The sequence below is a fragment of the Apodemus sylvaticus genome, chromosome 16 (genome assembly GCF_947179515.1).
Source record: "Apodemus sylvaticus chromosome 16, mApoSyl1.1, whole genome shotgun sequence".
NCBI lineage: Eukaryota > Metazoa > Chordata > Mammalia > Rodentia > Muridae > Apodemus > Apodemus sylvaticus.
Window position 1 is genome coordinate 56,963,386 of NC_067487.1, and position 14,597 is coordinate 56,977,982.

At 35.5% G+C, this 14,597-nt stretch overlaps 1 protein-coding gene across 5 annotated transcripts in view; it reads left to right on the forward strand.

Annotated features, from left to right (window-relative positions):
• Erbin (erbb2 interacting protein) overlaps positions 1-14,597 on the forward strand; it is a 97,733-nt gene that overhangs the window by 56,108 nt on the left and 27,028 nt on the right. For all 5 annotated transcript variants that reach the window (XM_052160016.1, XM_052160017.1, XM_052160018.1 and 2 more), the window contains exons 11-16: positions 214-286; positions 567-696; positions 1,183-1,298; positions 3,335-3,404; positions 7,583-7,682; positions 14,370-14,491. In XM_052160016.1, coding sequence (XP_052015976.1) covers positions 214-286; positions 567-696; positions 1,183-1,298; positions 3,335-3,404; positions 7,583-7,682; positions 14,370-14,491 — 611 coding nt within the window. The remainder of the gene's footprint in view (positions 1-213; positions 287-566; positions 697-1,182; positions 1,299-3,334; positions 3,405-7,582; positions 7,683-14,369; positions 14,492-14,597) is intronic.

The following is a 14,597-nucleotide window of genomic DNA, read 5'->3' on the forward strand; positions in this document are numbered from 1 at the left end:
GCAACACACACACACACACACAAAGATGAAGTATGTGAAGTTAAAAAGTGTTAGGCAAGAGAGTAAGAGTGGATGATGTTGGGGTAGTTATCTCTATAGATAGATTTATTGATAATGTTTTCTAATCCTTATCAAATCTAAAGTGTTTCACATTGGCTATTGATGAACTTGCTTTCTGATCTAAGCTGAAAATGATTTATTTTTTCTCAATAGGTTCTTTGAAAAATGTCACAACTCTTAAAATAGATGAAAACCAATTAATGTATCTACCAGACTCAATAGGAGGGTGAGTTTTGTGTGATCATGTACACCCTGGAAAATGTTACTGTTAACTCAGCATGCATCTCACATGCATTTCAGATATTTACAGATATTCACAGAAAGAACATCTAAAGCAGATTCCACAAACATTAAAAATAAATAATTGGCATATAGTTATTATTGCTAACATTCAGCAATTTATTAAATTGCATTATGTTTGTTTGCTAAAGTTCCTATTAATATGGTCTTAAATTTTAAGTATAGTACAGATTTTAAAAACCATGTGTTTCCATTTACAATTAAAGGTTGAGGTCAATAGAAGAACTGGATTGCAGTTTCAATGAAATCGAAGCTTTGCCTTCATCAATTGGACAGCTCACGAACATGAGAACATTTGCTGCAGATCACAATTACTTACAGCAGTTACCCCCAGAGGTACAAGAGTTACTTTATTTTAGATTTTTATATGCTTTTTAAATATCTTAAGTATGTTGGTGTTTTATTTCTTTTTAAGATAGTTTATTAATCAAGTTATATATTATCTGAATAATAAGATGCTATATAACTTTGAAGATGTTCCTAAACACTTTCCTTTTAATTTAAAAGGGATAGTTAGGCCAGGCGGTGGTGGCACATACCTTTAATCCCAGCACTTGGGAGGCAGAGGCAGGCGGATTTCTGAGTTCGAGGACAGCCTGGTCTACAAAGTGAGTTCTAGGACAGCCAGGGCTACACAGAGAAACCCTGTCTCGGAAAAAAAAACAAAACCAAAACCAAAACCAAAAAGGGATAGTTAGTTACTACAAAAGTTATATTTTTATAAATATAAAGACTATTTTTACACCTTTCAGATATATTAATATTCCTTTGTTTATCAGTCTATATCCCAGGTTTGTGATCTCCAGTTTGTTTCTCTTTCAGATTGGAAACTGGAAAAATATAACTGTGCTGTTTCTCCATTCTAATAAACTAGAGACACTTCCAGAGGAAATGGGTGATATGCAAAAATTAAAAGTCATCAATTTAAGTGATAATAGGTTTGTAATCTTTAGTTGACTTGTAGAATATATTGAATGAAGTTAAAGTTTCTTATGAACTACATTCATTACACTAGTTGATGTTTATTTCTCTTTACATATATTTACATTTTTAACTTAAAGAATGTATGAAAATTATATGATGTTACTTAACATGATTTTCATGATTCATTTTGAGCCAACCTAACTACACAATTTCTGTTGTTATTATATGACCTTTCACCTCCTAAAGTCCCAAATTCATCTTAATACTGCTGCTGAACAAAGCAACTTTTTAATCTAATCTTGGTTTATGTTTTCCTGGGTTGAGATTTACTCACACAGCTTGAGCCATAAAAACCAAAGTACAGAGCAGATTGACCGATTGAGATTGTTAGACTGGAACAGTGATTGCTGAGGTTGAGACCCTGTCTTAATAAGGGTTTCATTTCTGTGAAGAGACCATGACGACAGCACCACTTATAAAAGAAGCATTTAGTTGGGGCTGGCTTACCATTATCATGGAGGGAAGCATGGCAGCCTGGCTGCAGCCATAGTGTTGGAGAGCTGAGAGTCCTCCGTCTTGATCTGAAGGCAGCATGTATGTGAGACCTCAAAGCCTTCACAGAGAAGCACTTCCTCTAACACCTTCCAACAGTGCCATTCCCCAAGGGCCAAGCATATTTAAACTACCACAGATTGAAGCTAATTAAAGAACAGTTGTAGAGTGCTTTATATTCTGTAGTACTTGACAAAATATAGACCATCCTTTGGAATAGTATAGTAGGTATTTCTTTTTTATATAGGGGAAGTTTGAAGCTCATGTAAAAAATTTTAAAGTAGAGCATTTAGTATAGTATTCTGACTTGCTAGCAATATTCTATTAGCTGCATTTATTTAAAAAGAATTTATGCCTGTGTAAAAAACTTTTTCATGTCACAATTTTCCATTCCAAACTAGAGCACTAGGTGCTCAAACACTGTCTTCAGAGGGGTGCACAGAAGACTAGCTAGGCCTAAGTTAGCAATGATGAAGTAAGAATTTATTTTAAATAGGATCCTTGTCTTAGGGTTCATAAAACCACACTGTAACCATGGCGAGTCTTACAAAGGAAAGCATTTAATTGGGCTGGCTTGCGGTTAGGAGCTTCAGTCCATTGTCATCATGGCATGAAGCATGGCAGCATGCAGCGCGGAGCACTCGGCCTAACTGGAGGTTCTGAGACCTCAGTACCCAAGCCCAGCAGCCCACTTCAACAAAGTCACATCTACTTCAGCAAGGCCATGATAGTGGCCTGATAGTGCCCCTCCCTATGAGCCTATGGAGGCCATTTTCTTTTAAGCCACTACAATCCTGTTTTAATTGGACACTAATAAGCACTTATGTCACTTTGTTTTTACATATTATCATTGTAAAATAGTGATGGACCACTAAACTACAGAACAGTGCAATGTTTCTAAAAACCATCTCTCCAAGACTTCTTACTACAGCTTTGGTTCTTTCCATACAAAACCACAAGCAGTTTGTGAGTGAGTACTCAGTATGGCCTGGCCTCTCTTTATGGAATGAACAGATTGGATTTTTCAGTTTATTAAAAAAAAATAGAGAAGCTACTATTAGACAAGTTAATGTTTCAGTCCTAGAACAAAGTTGTCAAGACATATCTAGAATGGTTTTATAGAGTATTGAAGGTTGCTTTTCTTGTCTCACATTGGTGACAAAGGTACTCCTCACCCTCAGGAAATACAGCCTCCATTTGGCTGGTGCATATGATGTTTAAGACTAGATAATGTTTTTATCCTTTCTCCTATATAAAAGTCTGCATTTGGCTTTACTTTCACTTTTTATCTTACCTGATTATACCATTCTGTACCATTGTTCAGATGATTGTATTTTCATTTTTATTTTTATTTATTTATTTATTTATTTTTGGTGCTAGGAGGTAGAAAGATAGGGTCTATGCTAGGTAAGTGCTATACCACTGTTTCTGACGTAATCTCTTATCATTTAAATATTTCCATTTTAAAGTATAATTTTTGTTTTTTTTTTCCATTCAGGTTAAAGAATTTGCCTTTTAGCTTTACAAAGCTACAACAGTTGACTGCTATGTGGCTGTCAGATAATCAGGTGGGCATTCTGACCTATTAAATTTGGCTGGAATTCCAATTATATATTTTTTCATATATATAGTATGTATTTTTCATATATATAATTTCTGACTGAAATTATCATAGTCTACAGTAGAGCTCTTGAAATTATTCTATCAGTTTTATGTGCTTGAACAAGTATGTCCCAGTACACTCCCATTCCAAGTCCCTGTTAGAACATTTGATTCTCTCTTTCTGTGAGTTTTCCCCTTTCAATGACATTATACGATAGTTATCATTCTGTGTCACAAGATATCCTTTCCTTTAAAGGCTTACTTGTATTTCATTATGTGTATATGTCTAGCCAGTCATTTATTAATGAACACTTAGGTTGATTTCTATTTTCTTAAAGATGTTTTATTTTGTTTGTTTGAAGTGTTTTTCATGAATGTATCTTTGTGTGAGTAGTACCTGAGAAGTCAGAAGACATAGGAATCCCTAGAACTGGAGTTAGAGTGACAGGTGGTTGTAAGGTGTCATGTGGGAGCTGGGAACCAAACCCAGGTCCATTGTAGGAGCTGTTAACTTCTGAGCCGTCTTTATAGCCCCATTAGACTGGTTTCTTATCTTGACTATTAAGAATAATATTGAAGATTTTTTGTGATGTAATTAAGCAAAAATCTGTAATAGTAGTGGAAAAAGGAACTAATACTTTTATGATTAATTTTGAGACAGTCCTAAAGATCAGAGTAGGAATGATACTAGTTTGCTTAGTTTTGTGACACAAACACTTTTATTTTGCTTGGTGTTTTGAGACAGGGGTAGGGAGGTGTCTGTTCAGCTTTGATTTGCCTGGCACTTGCTTATGTAGACCAGGCTAGACATGAATTCATAGAGATCCTCCTGCCTTTGCCTCTACCTCTGCCTCTGCCCTGGCCCCTTGACCCCTTTGCCTCTGCCTATACCTATGCCTGCAGCCTATACCTGTGCCTATGCCTCCTGCATGCTGGGATTAAAGGTGTATACCATTATGACTGGTCTGTGAATAGAACTGCCAACCTAGGTTTAGGAGAAAGACATTACAGGAAGGAGATCTTGGTTATTGAGAAGACAGTGGTTGAAATGAAACGCTACCACGTAGTAAAGAAACAAGCAAATGGAAGAGAATCAAAAGATGAAAACTGAACAGTTTTTCTGAGATGATGACTAGTAAGCAAGGTGGGAATGCTGGATTTGGATTCTGTGCTGAAAATTGTAATGTTTTTAATAAGATTAAACTGAGAGCATTATTGAAATTATTTTTCATTTCTTTTGAGCTCTCCCTGCCCTCACTTTTTCTCTTGAGAACTTGCTATGTAGCCCAGGTTGGCCCCTTGAACTGAAAATCCCCTTGTCTTGGTATATGGGATGCTCAGATTACAGGCATATGCTCTCTTGCCCAGCTTCCCCTACCCTAATAAGACTCAAACCCAGAACCTCCTCTATACTAGCCAAGCACTATATCATCTTTTTGCCTTAAAAAAAAAAGTATAACTACTGGATAATTACAAAATGGACAGTGCTGTCTCAGATGTTGACATAACCTTATATTCGATACGTAACCACTGCCTCCTCTGTCTAGCCCTGTATCACCCTAATACTGTAAGTCACGTGTTCTCTCAGTCTTATCCTCGCACTAACCTCCTTAAATTATGTTGGTGGTTTTCTGCATATCATAGGCCTCAAGGTCTCGTTCATGCTGTAGCTATTTCTTTACCTCTTACACATTCATTCTTTCCACCAAATGAGTTCGTTCTCTTTTTGAGAACATTCTTTGTACCCACCTTATTCTCTCTTCTCACCTTAACCCTCTTAGACATGCTACCCTGCTTGTCAAAGCAGTAAGTGAGCGCCAGTCTTCTGTCCTCTAGAACCTCACACCCTGCCAGCCTTTGACCACATCATTTGTAGCAGTTATCATTGTTAGGTGTATCATCCCTCTTGTATACTGCAAACTCAAGAAAGAAGTGTAGATATTTGTTTTGCTGCCTTCTGTGTCTAGTGCATAGTGCTTTAAAATAAAATGCTTTAAAATTAATAAGTATTTGGTGAATGAGTGATTTTTAGATTTAGGGCAAGCATACCGGCGTCCTAAATGTTAGGGGAAGAGAACCGAATATCTGAAATTAAATGAAATTACAGATGAATAATTAGGCATTCAAGAAACTAGAAAAGCTTGATTAGATTATTTTCTCTGACCATTTACTCCATACATAGTAATAGTGATAATTTATGAGGTTTACATTCATATGCCATTTAGTTCGCCCGTTTTTAAATGTGTTGGTTTGGGATATATAGTGGGTCATGTAATAAAAAATTATAGCAAAATACTTTCAGGGAAACTGGTTTTTAAAAATACATTAGATAATCTTGTTAATGCCGTTTACTGGGATCTTCTTTTCTTCTCTGCACACTAAGAAACTTCTGGGCCAAAAGTATGTCTGTGTTATTTATACTTTGTATCAGCTGAACTACTCCCTATGACTGTGGAATCAATTGGTATAGGAAAGGTGAGAATGCAGACTGACTGACATGCTTAGGATGACATATTTTGGAGATTTAAATTTTTCTTTTAATAATCAGCAATTAATGAGATAAGACTCAAAGTCTAAATATAAACTTTATTAGTGTTTCATGCATTGCTTACCTATATAACCTGAAAATGATTTTATATAACATTTAAAATTAATTTTCTGTGTTTTTATCATATTGTCTCTTGAGGTCAAATGTGTTCTTTTCTACTTGTGACAATCATATCTGTGCTCAGTGTTTTCAAATTTTTGGAATATTTAAAAATTTTTAATTAAGCATGCGTCTCCTGGATGATAAGTTCAGGGGATGCAGGGAATTGATAGTGCTAAGAAAGAGACTGAATTCAGGAAGCAGATGATATAACGGTGCTGCAGGGGTGTGAGCTTATATTGAATATAGACCAGGATGTACCCAAAGCATCACTGTCAGGCTTGTGGAAACAAAGCTCGGAAGAAGATTCAACCTGGACTTGAGATGTCAAGAAATCAGATCTTTAGGAAAGAGTAAGGATACCAGTTCCATTATTTGAGGAAATCAAGTAAAATGATCAGAATTTGAAAACATAGAACAGTGTATTTTTTTAACACGATGGAGGCCACAGAATTTTAAAATATTTGGGAGTAAGAGTTGAGGATGAAATCATGTTTTCATAAGAGTTTGTCTAAAGAGTGGCTGATAAGGAAATAGAAGAGAAGACTGGGAGGCCTGGAGAGATGGCTCAGCAGGTTAAGAGCACCGACTGCTCTCCCAGAGGTCCTGAGTTCAGTTCCCAGCAACCACGTGGGGGCTCACAACCATCTGTAATGGGATCTGATGCCCTCTTCTGGGGTGTCTGAAGACAGCTACAGTGTACCTACATATAATAAACAAACAAACAAACAAATAAATAAATAAATAAATAAAGCTGAAAGAGACAGAGACCGAGATGAGACAGGAGACAAGACTGGGTAGTTATTATATAACTACATGGACTCACTTAAGGCTGTTACTGGTAGAATTTTAGATGTGCATATTTAAAATAAGAATTGACACTATTTGCTAACCATTAGAATAAAGATACTAAGAAAAGAATGAAGTCCAAAATACCTAGCACCTCCAACAATTGTCTTATTGGTACTGTTGCCAGAGAGAAAGAGAGAACAGTTTTCACTTTGCTGTTTGTTTAGCGATTGACTGGAATACATGTTTAGTTAACTAAGCCTTGTAAATATTTTTTCTATTAAAAGTATTGCAAAAGGAAATACTGAAGACAAAATGATGTAAGATGGAAAATGTGTTTTATAACTTTATTGGTAAAATTACTGTATAATAAAGAATTTGTATGTCGTAGGTAGTCTTGATTTATTGATATCTTTTAAATTTTTTTCAGTGATAATTAGGATATATTGAATTTGTCTTTTACTGGTATTTAAGTTGCAATTTTTAGATTTCTCTGGTTTCAAATGAGTGTTCATAGTGCTATTGCATATATATATATATACATATATATATATATATATATATATATATATATATACACACAAATTTGTTTTTCTAGCTTGCACCTTGATACTTTAAAAAGTTGGTGGTGATTAATTATAAGAATTTTTAGATATGTATTATTTTTATAGGTTTTTAAATTTTTAACCATTCATTTCTTTTCCCTAGTCCAAACCTCTGATACCTCTTCAAAAAGAAACTGATTCAGAGACTCAGGAAACGGTGCTTACTAATTACATGTTCCCTCAGCAGCCAAGGACTGAAGATGGTAGGAACTGAAAATGACTTTTCCCTTCTCTTTAACTAAGCACCAAGAGAATTCTTAGCTCCAAAACTTATATTATTTCATTGAAGGTTTGGAAAATTGATCAGAAAGTTTTTAGTAAATAGTTGGATGATAAGTAACATCTCTGAGTTGAAATTAGAGGTGTGTTTTCTTTAAGTTACTTTGATAATGTTATTAATTGTAGCTTTATTTCAAATAGTATTTAACCAAATGTTAGGAATGCTTGTTAACATTGTGTGATTAGAAATTTGTACTAAAATATATAATGCCCTTGAAGTCTACACACTAGATAAAGGTCATCTGTGAATCTATAGTCTTTGACAATATGTCACTGCTAAGTTACTTCCTAAATTTTGCCCAGCAAAAGAGAATATATTATCTCATACTGGCCACAAGTGTGTACTTGTAGATTAGTATGTGAAGACAGAGGACCAAATTATTTCTATAATATATATCAGAAGAGATCATCAGATCCCATTATATATTGTTATGAGCCAGGACCTCTAGAAGAGCATCCAGTCCTCAGTCCTGAGCAGTTTCTCCACCCTCATATATTCATATGTTTTTCTGTCTGTGAATATACCATTTTTAAAATTATACTCGAAATGTCTTTTGTGTATGTTTCCTTTTTTCTTTTTCTTCATTTCCTTCCTTTCTTCCTTTCTTCATTTCCTTCCTTTCTTCCTTTCTTCCTTCCTTCCTTCCTTCCTTCCTTTCTTTCTTTCTTTCTTTCTTTCTTTTCTTCCTTTTTTCCTTCTTTCTTTCCTTTCTTCCTTTTTTCTTTCTTTCTTTCTTTCTTTCTTTCTTTCTTTCTTTCTTTCTTTCTTTCTTTCTTTCTTCCTTCCTTTCTTCCTTTCTTCCTTTCTTCCTTTCTTCCTTTCTTCCTTTTCTTTCTCTCTTTCTTTTTTTCTTTCTTTCTTTAAGACAGTGCAAATAGCTGTGGTCTGAAGTTACTACATATTAACTCAATATATAATGTTGAAGAAAAATATAATTCATTGTTAGTCTTAACACACATTCTGCAAAGAGGCTGGAAAGATGGCTCAGTGTTTAAAATTTTCTATTCTTCCATTGGACCCAGATGCTGTCCTCAGCATCCACTTGGCAGCTTACAGCTGATGGTAATTCCAGTTCAAGGTGATTAATCCATCTTCTGGACTCTGTGGGCCCAGGCATGCATATAGTACACAGACATACATGTAGGTAAAACACATACACAAAAAAGTAAAATATGCCATGGCAAGTTAGGTGGTTAACCTTCTGTTTCCTCTTCTTTAAATAAGAAGTTCCATTTGAACCAGCCAGTTACTTACATGCTGTCTATGACTACTTCTATACTATTCTTCAGTGCTAGCAACAGAAATATCTTATTATATGGCCCTTTACTGAAATAGTATTTCAGTCTGTCACATTAAAATAGGAAATCATTTCATGTCTTACAAATATTTTAAGTACTAACATTCTTCACTACCAAAAGAATAATTATTTGGTCATATTGCATATTGATATTATTTATAGGACTCTTACAGGTTCTTACTGTATCAGCCAGGCTTTTGCATTGTTATGACTAAAGAATCAGGAGAAACAGAGGAAGAAAGCTTTGTCTTAGTTCATAGTTTGAGGTCTTATTTTGTCTTAATGAGGCAGACAGAAGTAGATCCAGAGAAGTACATGCCAAGCATCACAGAAGCAGAGTGGATGACTGGGACATGGTGTTACCTTTAGAGGCATGCTTTTCCTGCACAGCCCAGCTCCTAACATTTCAGACTCCAAAGTAGTACCACTTAGGAACCAAGTATTCACAGTGTTGTCAAGATGATCCGTTTCCTTTGAATGTCAAAGAGCTAGTTTTCTTTATTTATTACTTCTAAGAAACCAGTGAATCAAGATAGTGAGTGATACTGTTCAGTTGTAGTTTTACACCAACTTGAGAGAAACATACTTTGTTTACATTGAGCTTACTCTGGTTTTGCCGGCCTGTGTGACGGGTACTTATAGAGCTGAGTAAAACCCCTTCTGTTTTATACTTCAAAAGTAGATAATGGTGAGGAAATTTGAAAGAATAGAAATAAGAGTCTCAGTCTAGGTGGAGGGTTTCACTTTGTAGCCCTGGCTGACCTAGAGTTCCTCAAACACGGTGAATCAGCTGCATCTGTTTCCTGAGTGCTGGGGTTAAAGCTGAGTACTACCATTCTTGTCCTAGTGGGATTAGTTTCAAACAGGGAGAAGGAAATATCTAATTATTTCTAAGTTACTTGTTTTATATAGGTAGTGTGGAAAACAGTATGTGGGGGAATATTAGGCTGGAATGCCTCTTTGGAACTTTTTATTACATTTTCCCTCCATAGTGACATGAAGGTAAAACAGTGCTAGGGAAGAAATTTGCTTCTGGTATTGGAGAAAGGGCATTTGAAGGAAGTGATAAAGACTACTGTATCATGAAGTGGAAGGTTCATTAAAGAAGGAAGTAAAACTTAGAGTGGCTTTACAGGTTGGAAATAAAAGATGGCTAAACCCCTGAGCATTTACCAACAATCAGGGATGTGATTTCATATTTAGAAGGAGGATTCAGTGGCAAAGCAGTGGGAAAGTTTTGAGTGTGACAATAGTTATGAATCCCTTAGGTGACATGAACATTAACATTAGGATTAAAGATGTCTAGGAACTATAAAACTATACAGTAGAGTGGCATCACACATTTGAATTAGTCGGTATATGAGCAAGTCTTTAAAGAGAAGACCTGTAGTTAGATACTAGAGTGTTGAATGTATTTCAACATTCAAATTTCTTAGACTCTAAAGTAATGGTAGGAAATAATACTACTTGGTACCCTGAACCTTCAATGATAAGGAATTTATTCAAAATAATAAGACATGTAATTAACCAGAAACTTTTGAGAATGAGAATAATAGAGTTACTAAATGTAACTCTGGGAATCTAAGTATATTCTTGTATAAAATGCTCTGTTAAGCATTTGGAGGCTGCCTGGTGATTGCAGTTGCTACCCAGGGTCTATCAACATGGCTCAGTGAGTGAGTAAAAAATATTTGCCACCCAAGAATGGTAATCAGAGTTTCATTCTCAGAATCCATGTAAAGGTGGAAGGAGAGAAATGACCCACAAAGTTTCCTTCTCATAAACATGTATACACATGCGAATTATATATTTTTTAATTTAAAAATTTAATGTTTAAATTAAGTTTTTAATTAAATTAAAAATTTAATTTTTTAAAAATTACTACCAGACCTAAGTGAGTTACTTAGGAATCCTAGAAATAGATTATTGAAAACTGCCTGGCTCTAGTTACCTACTTATCTTCTGGGCCAGGGTTTCCTGTAGGCCCAGTTGACCTCCAACTCATTGTGTCTGGGAGGATGAGCTTGAACATCTGATGTCACACCTTGGACTCCATATTACTGTGATTGCAGTCATAATGCTCCTATGCCTGGCTTGGGGTTCATTTAGTGCTAGCAATTGAACTCAGGGAGGCACTGTACCAACTGAAATACATCTGTTAACTTTCTAATGATAACACAAAGAAATATCAACAATGAACCATAGTCCACATTTGTTTGAACAAAAATAGTCGATTAAGTAAATACTAAGCAACTCACAAAGTAGTTAGAATAAAAATCTTGAACTTAATCATGAAAGCAAAAACATACTTATAATCCCAGCATTCAGAAAAAAAATCAAGCAGAGGATTGCATGTTATAGAAGCAGCATGAACTATATCATGAGACCCTGTTTGAAAACTAGTGCATTGTTCTGGAGAGATGTCTAAGCCTAATAACTCTCTTCTAGAGGTCCTGAGTTCAATTTCCAGCAACCATATGGTGGCCCACAAGCATCTATAATGGCTTCTGATGCCCTCTTCTGGCACACAGGTGTAGATGCAGATAGAACACTCATGATATAAAATATATAAATAAACAAATCTTATAAAACTAAAAACCAAATATCAGTGAGGCTTGGAATACCCAAAACACAATTCACATATCAAATGATGCCCAAGAAGGAGGAAGAAGTGTGGATCCTTGGGTCCTTTGTTGAAAGAAAAAACAAATTCCCACAGAAGGAGATACAAAGACAAAAGGTTGAGCAGAGTCTAAGGGAAAGACCATCCAGAGACTACCCCACCCAGAGATGCATTCTATATACAGTTATAAAACCCAGACACTATTGTGGATGCCCACAAGTGCTGGCTGACCAGAACTGGATATAGCTGTCACCTGGGGAGGCTCTCCTAGTGCATGACAAATACAGAGGGGGACACTCTCAGCTAGCCATTGAAATGAGCACATGGTCCCCAATAGGAGAGCTAGAGAAAGGACCCAAGGAGCTGAAGGGGTTTGCAGCGCCAAAGGAAGAACAACAATATGAGTCACCCAGTACTCCCAGAGCTCCCAGGGACAAAACCATCAGCCAAAGAGTACACATGGAGTTACCCATGGCCCCACACACATGAGTAGCAGAAGATGATTTTGTTAGACACCAAAGGGAAGAGAGGCCCTTGATCGTGGAAAGACTTGATGGCATAGTGTAGAAGAATACCAGGAGAGGGAAGTGGGGGGGTAGGGGAGTTGATTGGGGGAGGGGAGATGGCTTATAGGATTTTGGGGGGAGTGGGGAACCAGGAAAGGGGACATTTGAAATGTAAACAAAGAATATACCTAATTAAAAAAAACACAACATGAAAACCTGGAACAGTTGATACAATTATATGATTTAATAGTACTATCTCAATATTAATTTCCTGATTTTTACCATTGTACTACTTTGGGATAAAGTGCAAACTGTTGAGAGGCTGGAAGAAGGATTTGCAAGTGTACCTTGTATTTTAAAACATTTTTATAAGTGTATAGTTTTTTTTAATGAAAAGATTTTTTGTTTGTTTTGTTTTTTTGTTGTTGTTTTTTGTTTTTTGTTTTTTCGAGACAGGGTTTTTCTGTATAGCCCCGGCTGTCCTGGAACTCACTCTGTAGACCAGGCTGGCCATGAACTCAGAAATCCACCTGCCTCTGCCTCCCAAGTGCTGGGATTACAGGCATGTGCCACCACCGCCTGGCCAAATGAAAAGTTTTTAAAGTATAACAATTATTGTTAGATCCTAGGAAATTTAGAAGAAATTTTATTGCCTAAATATCCCTTTTCTCATTGTAAATTTAAAAAAAATATCAATTTTCACAAGTCTACATTCATACATAATTCAGACCTCCATAATTTTAGTTTTAAAATATTTCCCTTTTTTTATATTTTAGAAAATGCCAGTTTTATAATCATGTATCTATCTTGATAATAAAGTTATTTAATTTTACTCTCAAAGACACACTGAAAACCAAAACAAACAAAACAAACCAACAACTAGCTCACGGTGGTCTGGGGTTTTAATTCAGTTGTAGAGTGTCTAGCATTCAAGAAGCCCTGTGTTATAGTCTCAGCACTTAGAAGGGAAGGTGAGAGGATCAGAAATTCGACATTTATCCTTAGCTACATAGGGAACTTAATATTCTGTCTAAACAAAACACATAACAAGATATACAACTACACTCACAAAATGTCCTTTTTGTTTTATGGCATTTTTAGTCTCTTCATGGCAATTTACAAAGGAAAGGAAAACCCAAACAAGGATCTGATAGAAATCATATTTGCACACACACTTATATCATCCATGTTTGTATGTTTTAGGAACTTAAGTGTGTGTGTATGTGTGTGTGTGTGTATGTGTGAGAGAGAGAGAGAGAGAGACATGTTGAAACATTTGCCTTACTTTCCCACTCTATAATTTCTTTTATTTTAAGTAAGAGTCTTCTGTTTTTAATATTTTGTATTGTACAACTTTCATAGAGTGGTATATAGTAGTTGAATGAATCACTTTAAGCCATTCCAGAAAACCTGCAGAAGTCTTTGAAGTTTAACATTATATATCTGATTGGATAAAGAATGATTGAGTTTACATTAAATATAAAGTTTCCTTATGTTTTATGTGGAATATGTATTTTGTGTACTTAGTGTAATCTATATTGTATATAATCTCCATCAAAGTAATTCATTTTATTTTATAACAAAACAGCTCATTATATCATTGAACTCTTTTATTTCTCCATCATGTTGAGTTATTAATGCTAAACAGAATTCTAAAATAGAATAAATTAATGATAAATTGAATTCTGAAATTGGAAGATGTGATAGTCTTATTGTCTTAAGTTTTTAGGGTCCTACACAAAACCTGTATATTTGCAGTGTTTAAATTGGCAACTTCATGACTCCTTCTAGGAACAAAAACCAAATCAGCTTCTAAGAAATAAAAGTTACACTGGTCATTGTGAAAAAAATCTTAAAGCCAAAGGCTGTTTCTTACCTGGAATTTGTCGCTGTTGTTGTGGACCAGTTTTACCTGCCCTAGACTTGTTTTCATTTGTTTCTGGGTTTTTTGTTTTGTTTTGTTTCTTAGAGTTTCTCTGTGTAGCCTTGGCTGTCCTAGAACTTGCTGTGTAGACCAGGCTGGCCTCGAACTCACAGAGATCAACCTGCCTCTGCCTTCTGAGTGCTGGAATTAAAGGCATGCATTATCACCTCCCCTTAGACTTATTTTTATAATGAAGATTATGAGTAATAGTTTTCTGTATTATTGTAAAATATAGGTGCTTTTCTCTTACTTTCCTCTAGTTATGTTCATATCAGATAATGAAAGTTTTAATCCTGCATTGTGGGAAGAACAGAGAAAACAGCGTGCTCAAGTGGCATTTGAATGTGATGAAGACAAAGATGAAAGAGAGGCACCTCCCAGGGTGAGTCTGTTAGCTTTTATTTCAGGTGTGCTGGCTAAAGTTGGTACTATATACCTATAGGATGCTATTTGTGGTTATAGAGAAGTATTAGATTCATTGCTTACCC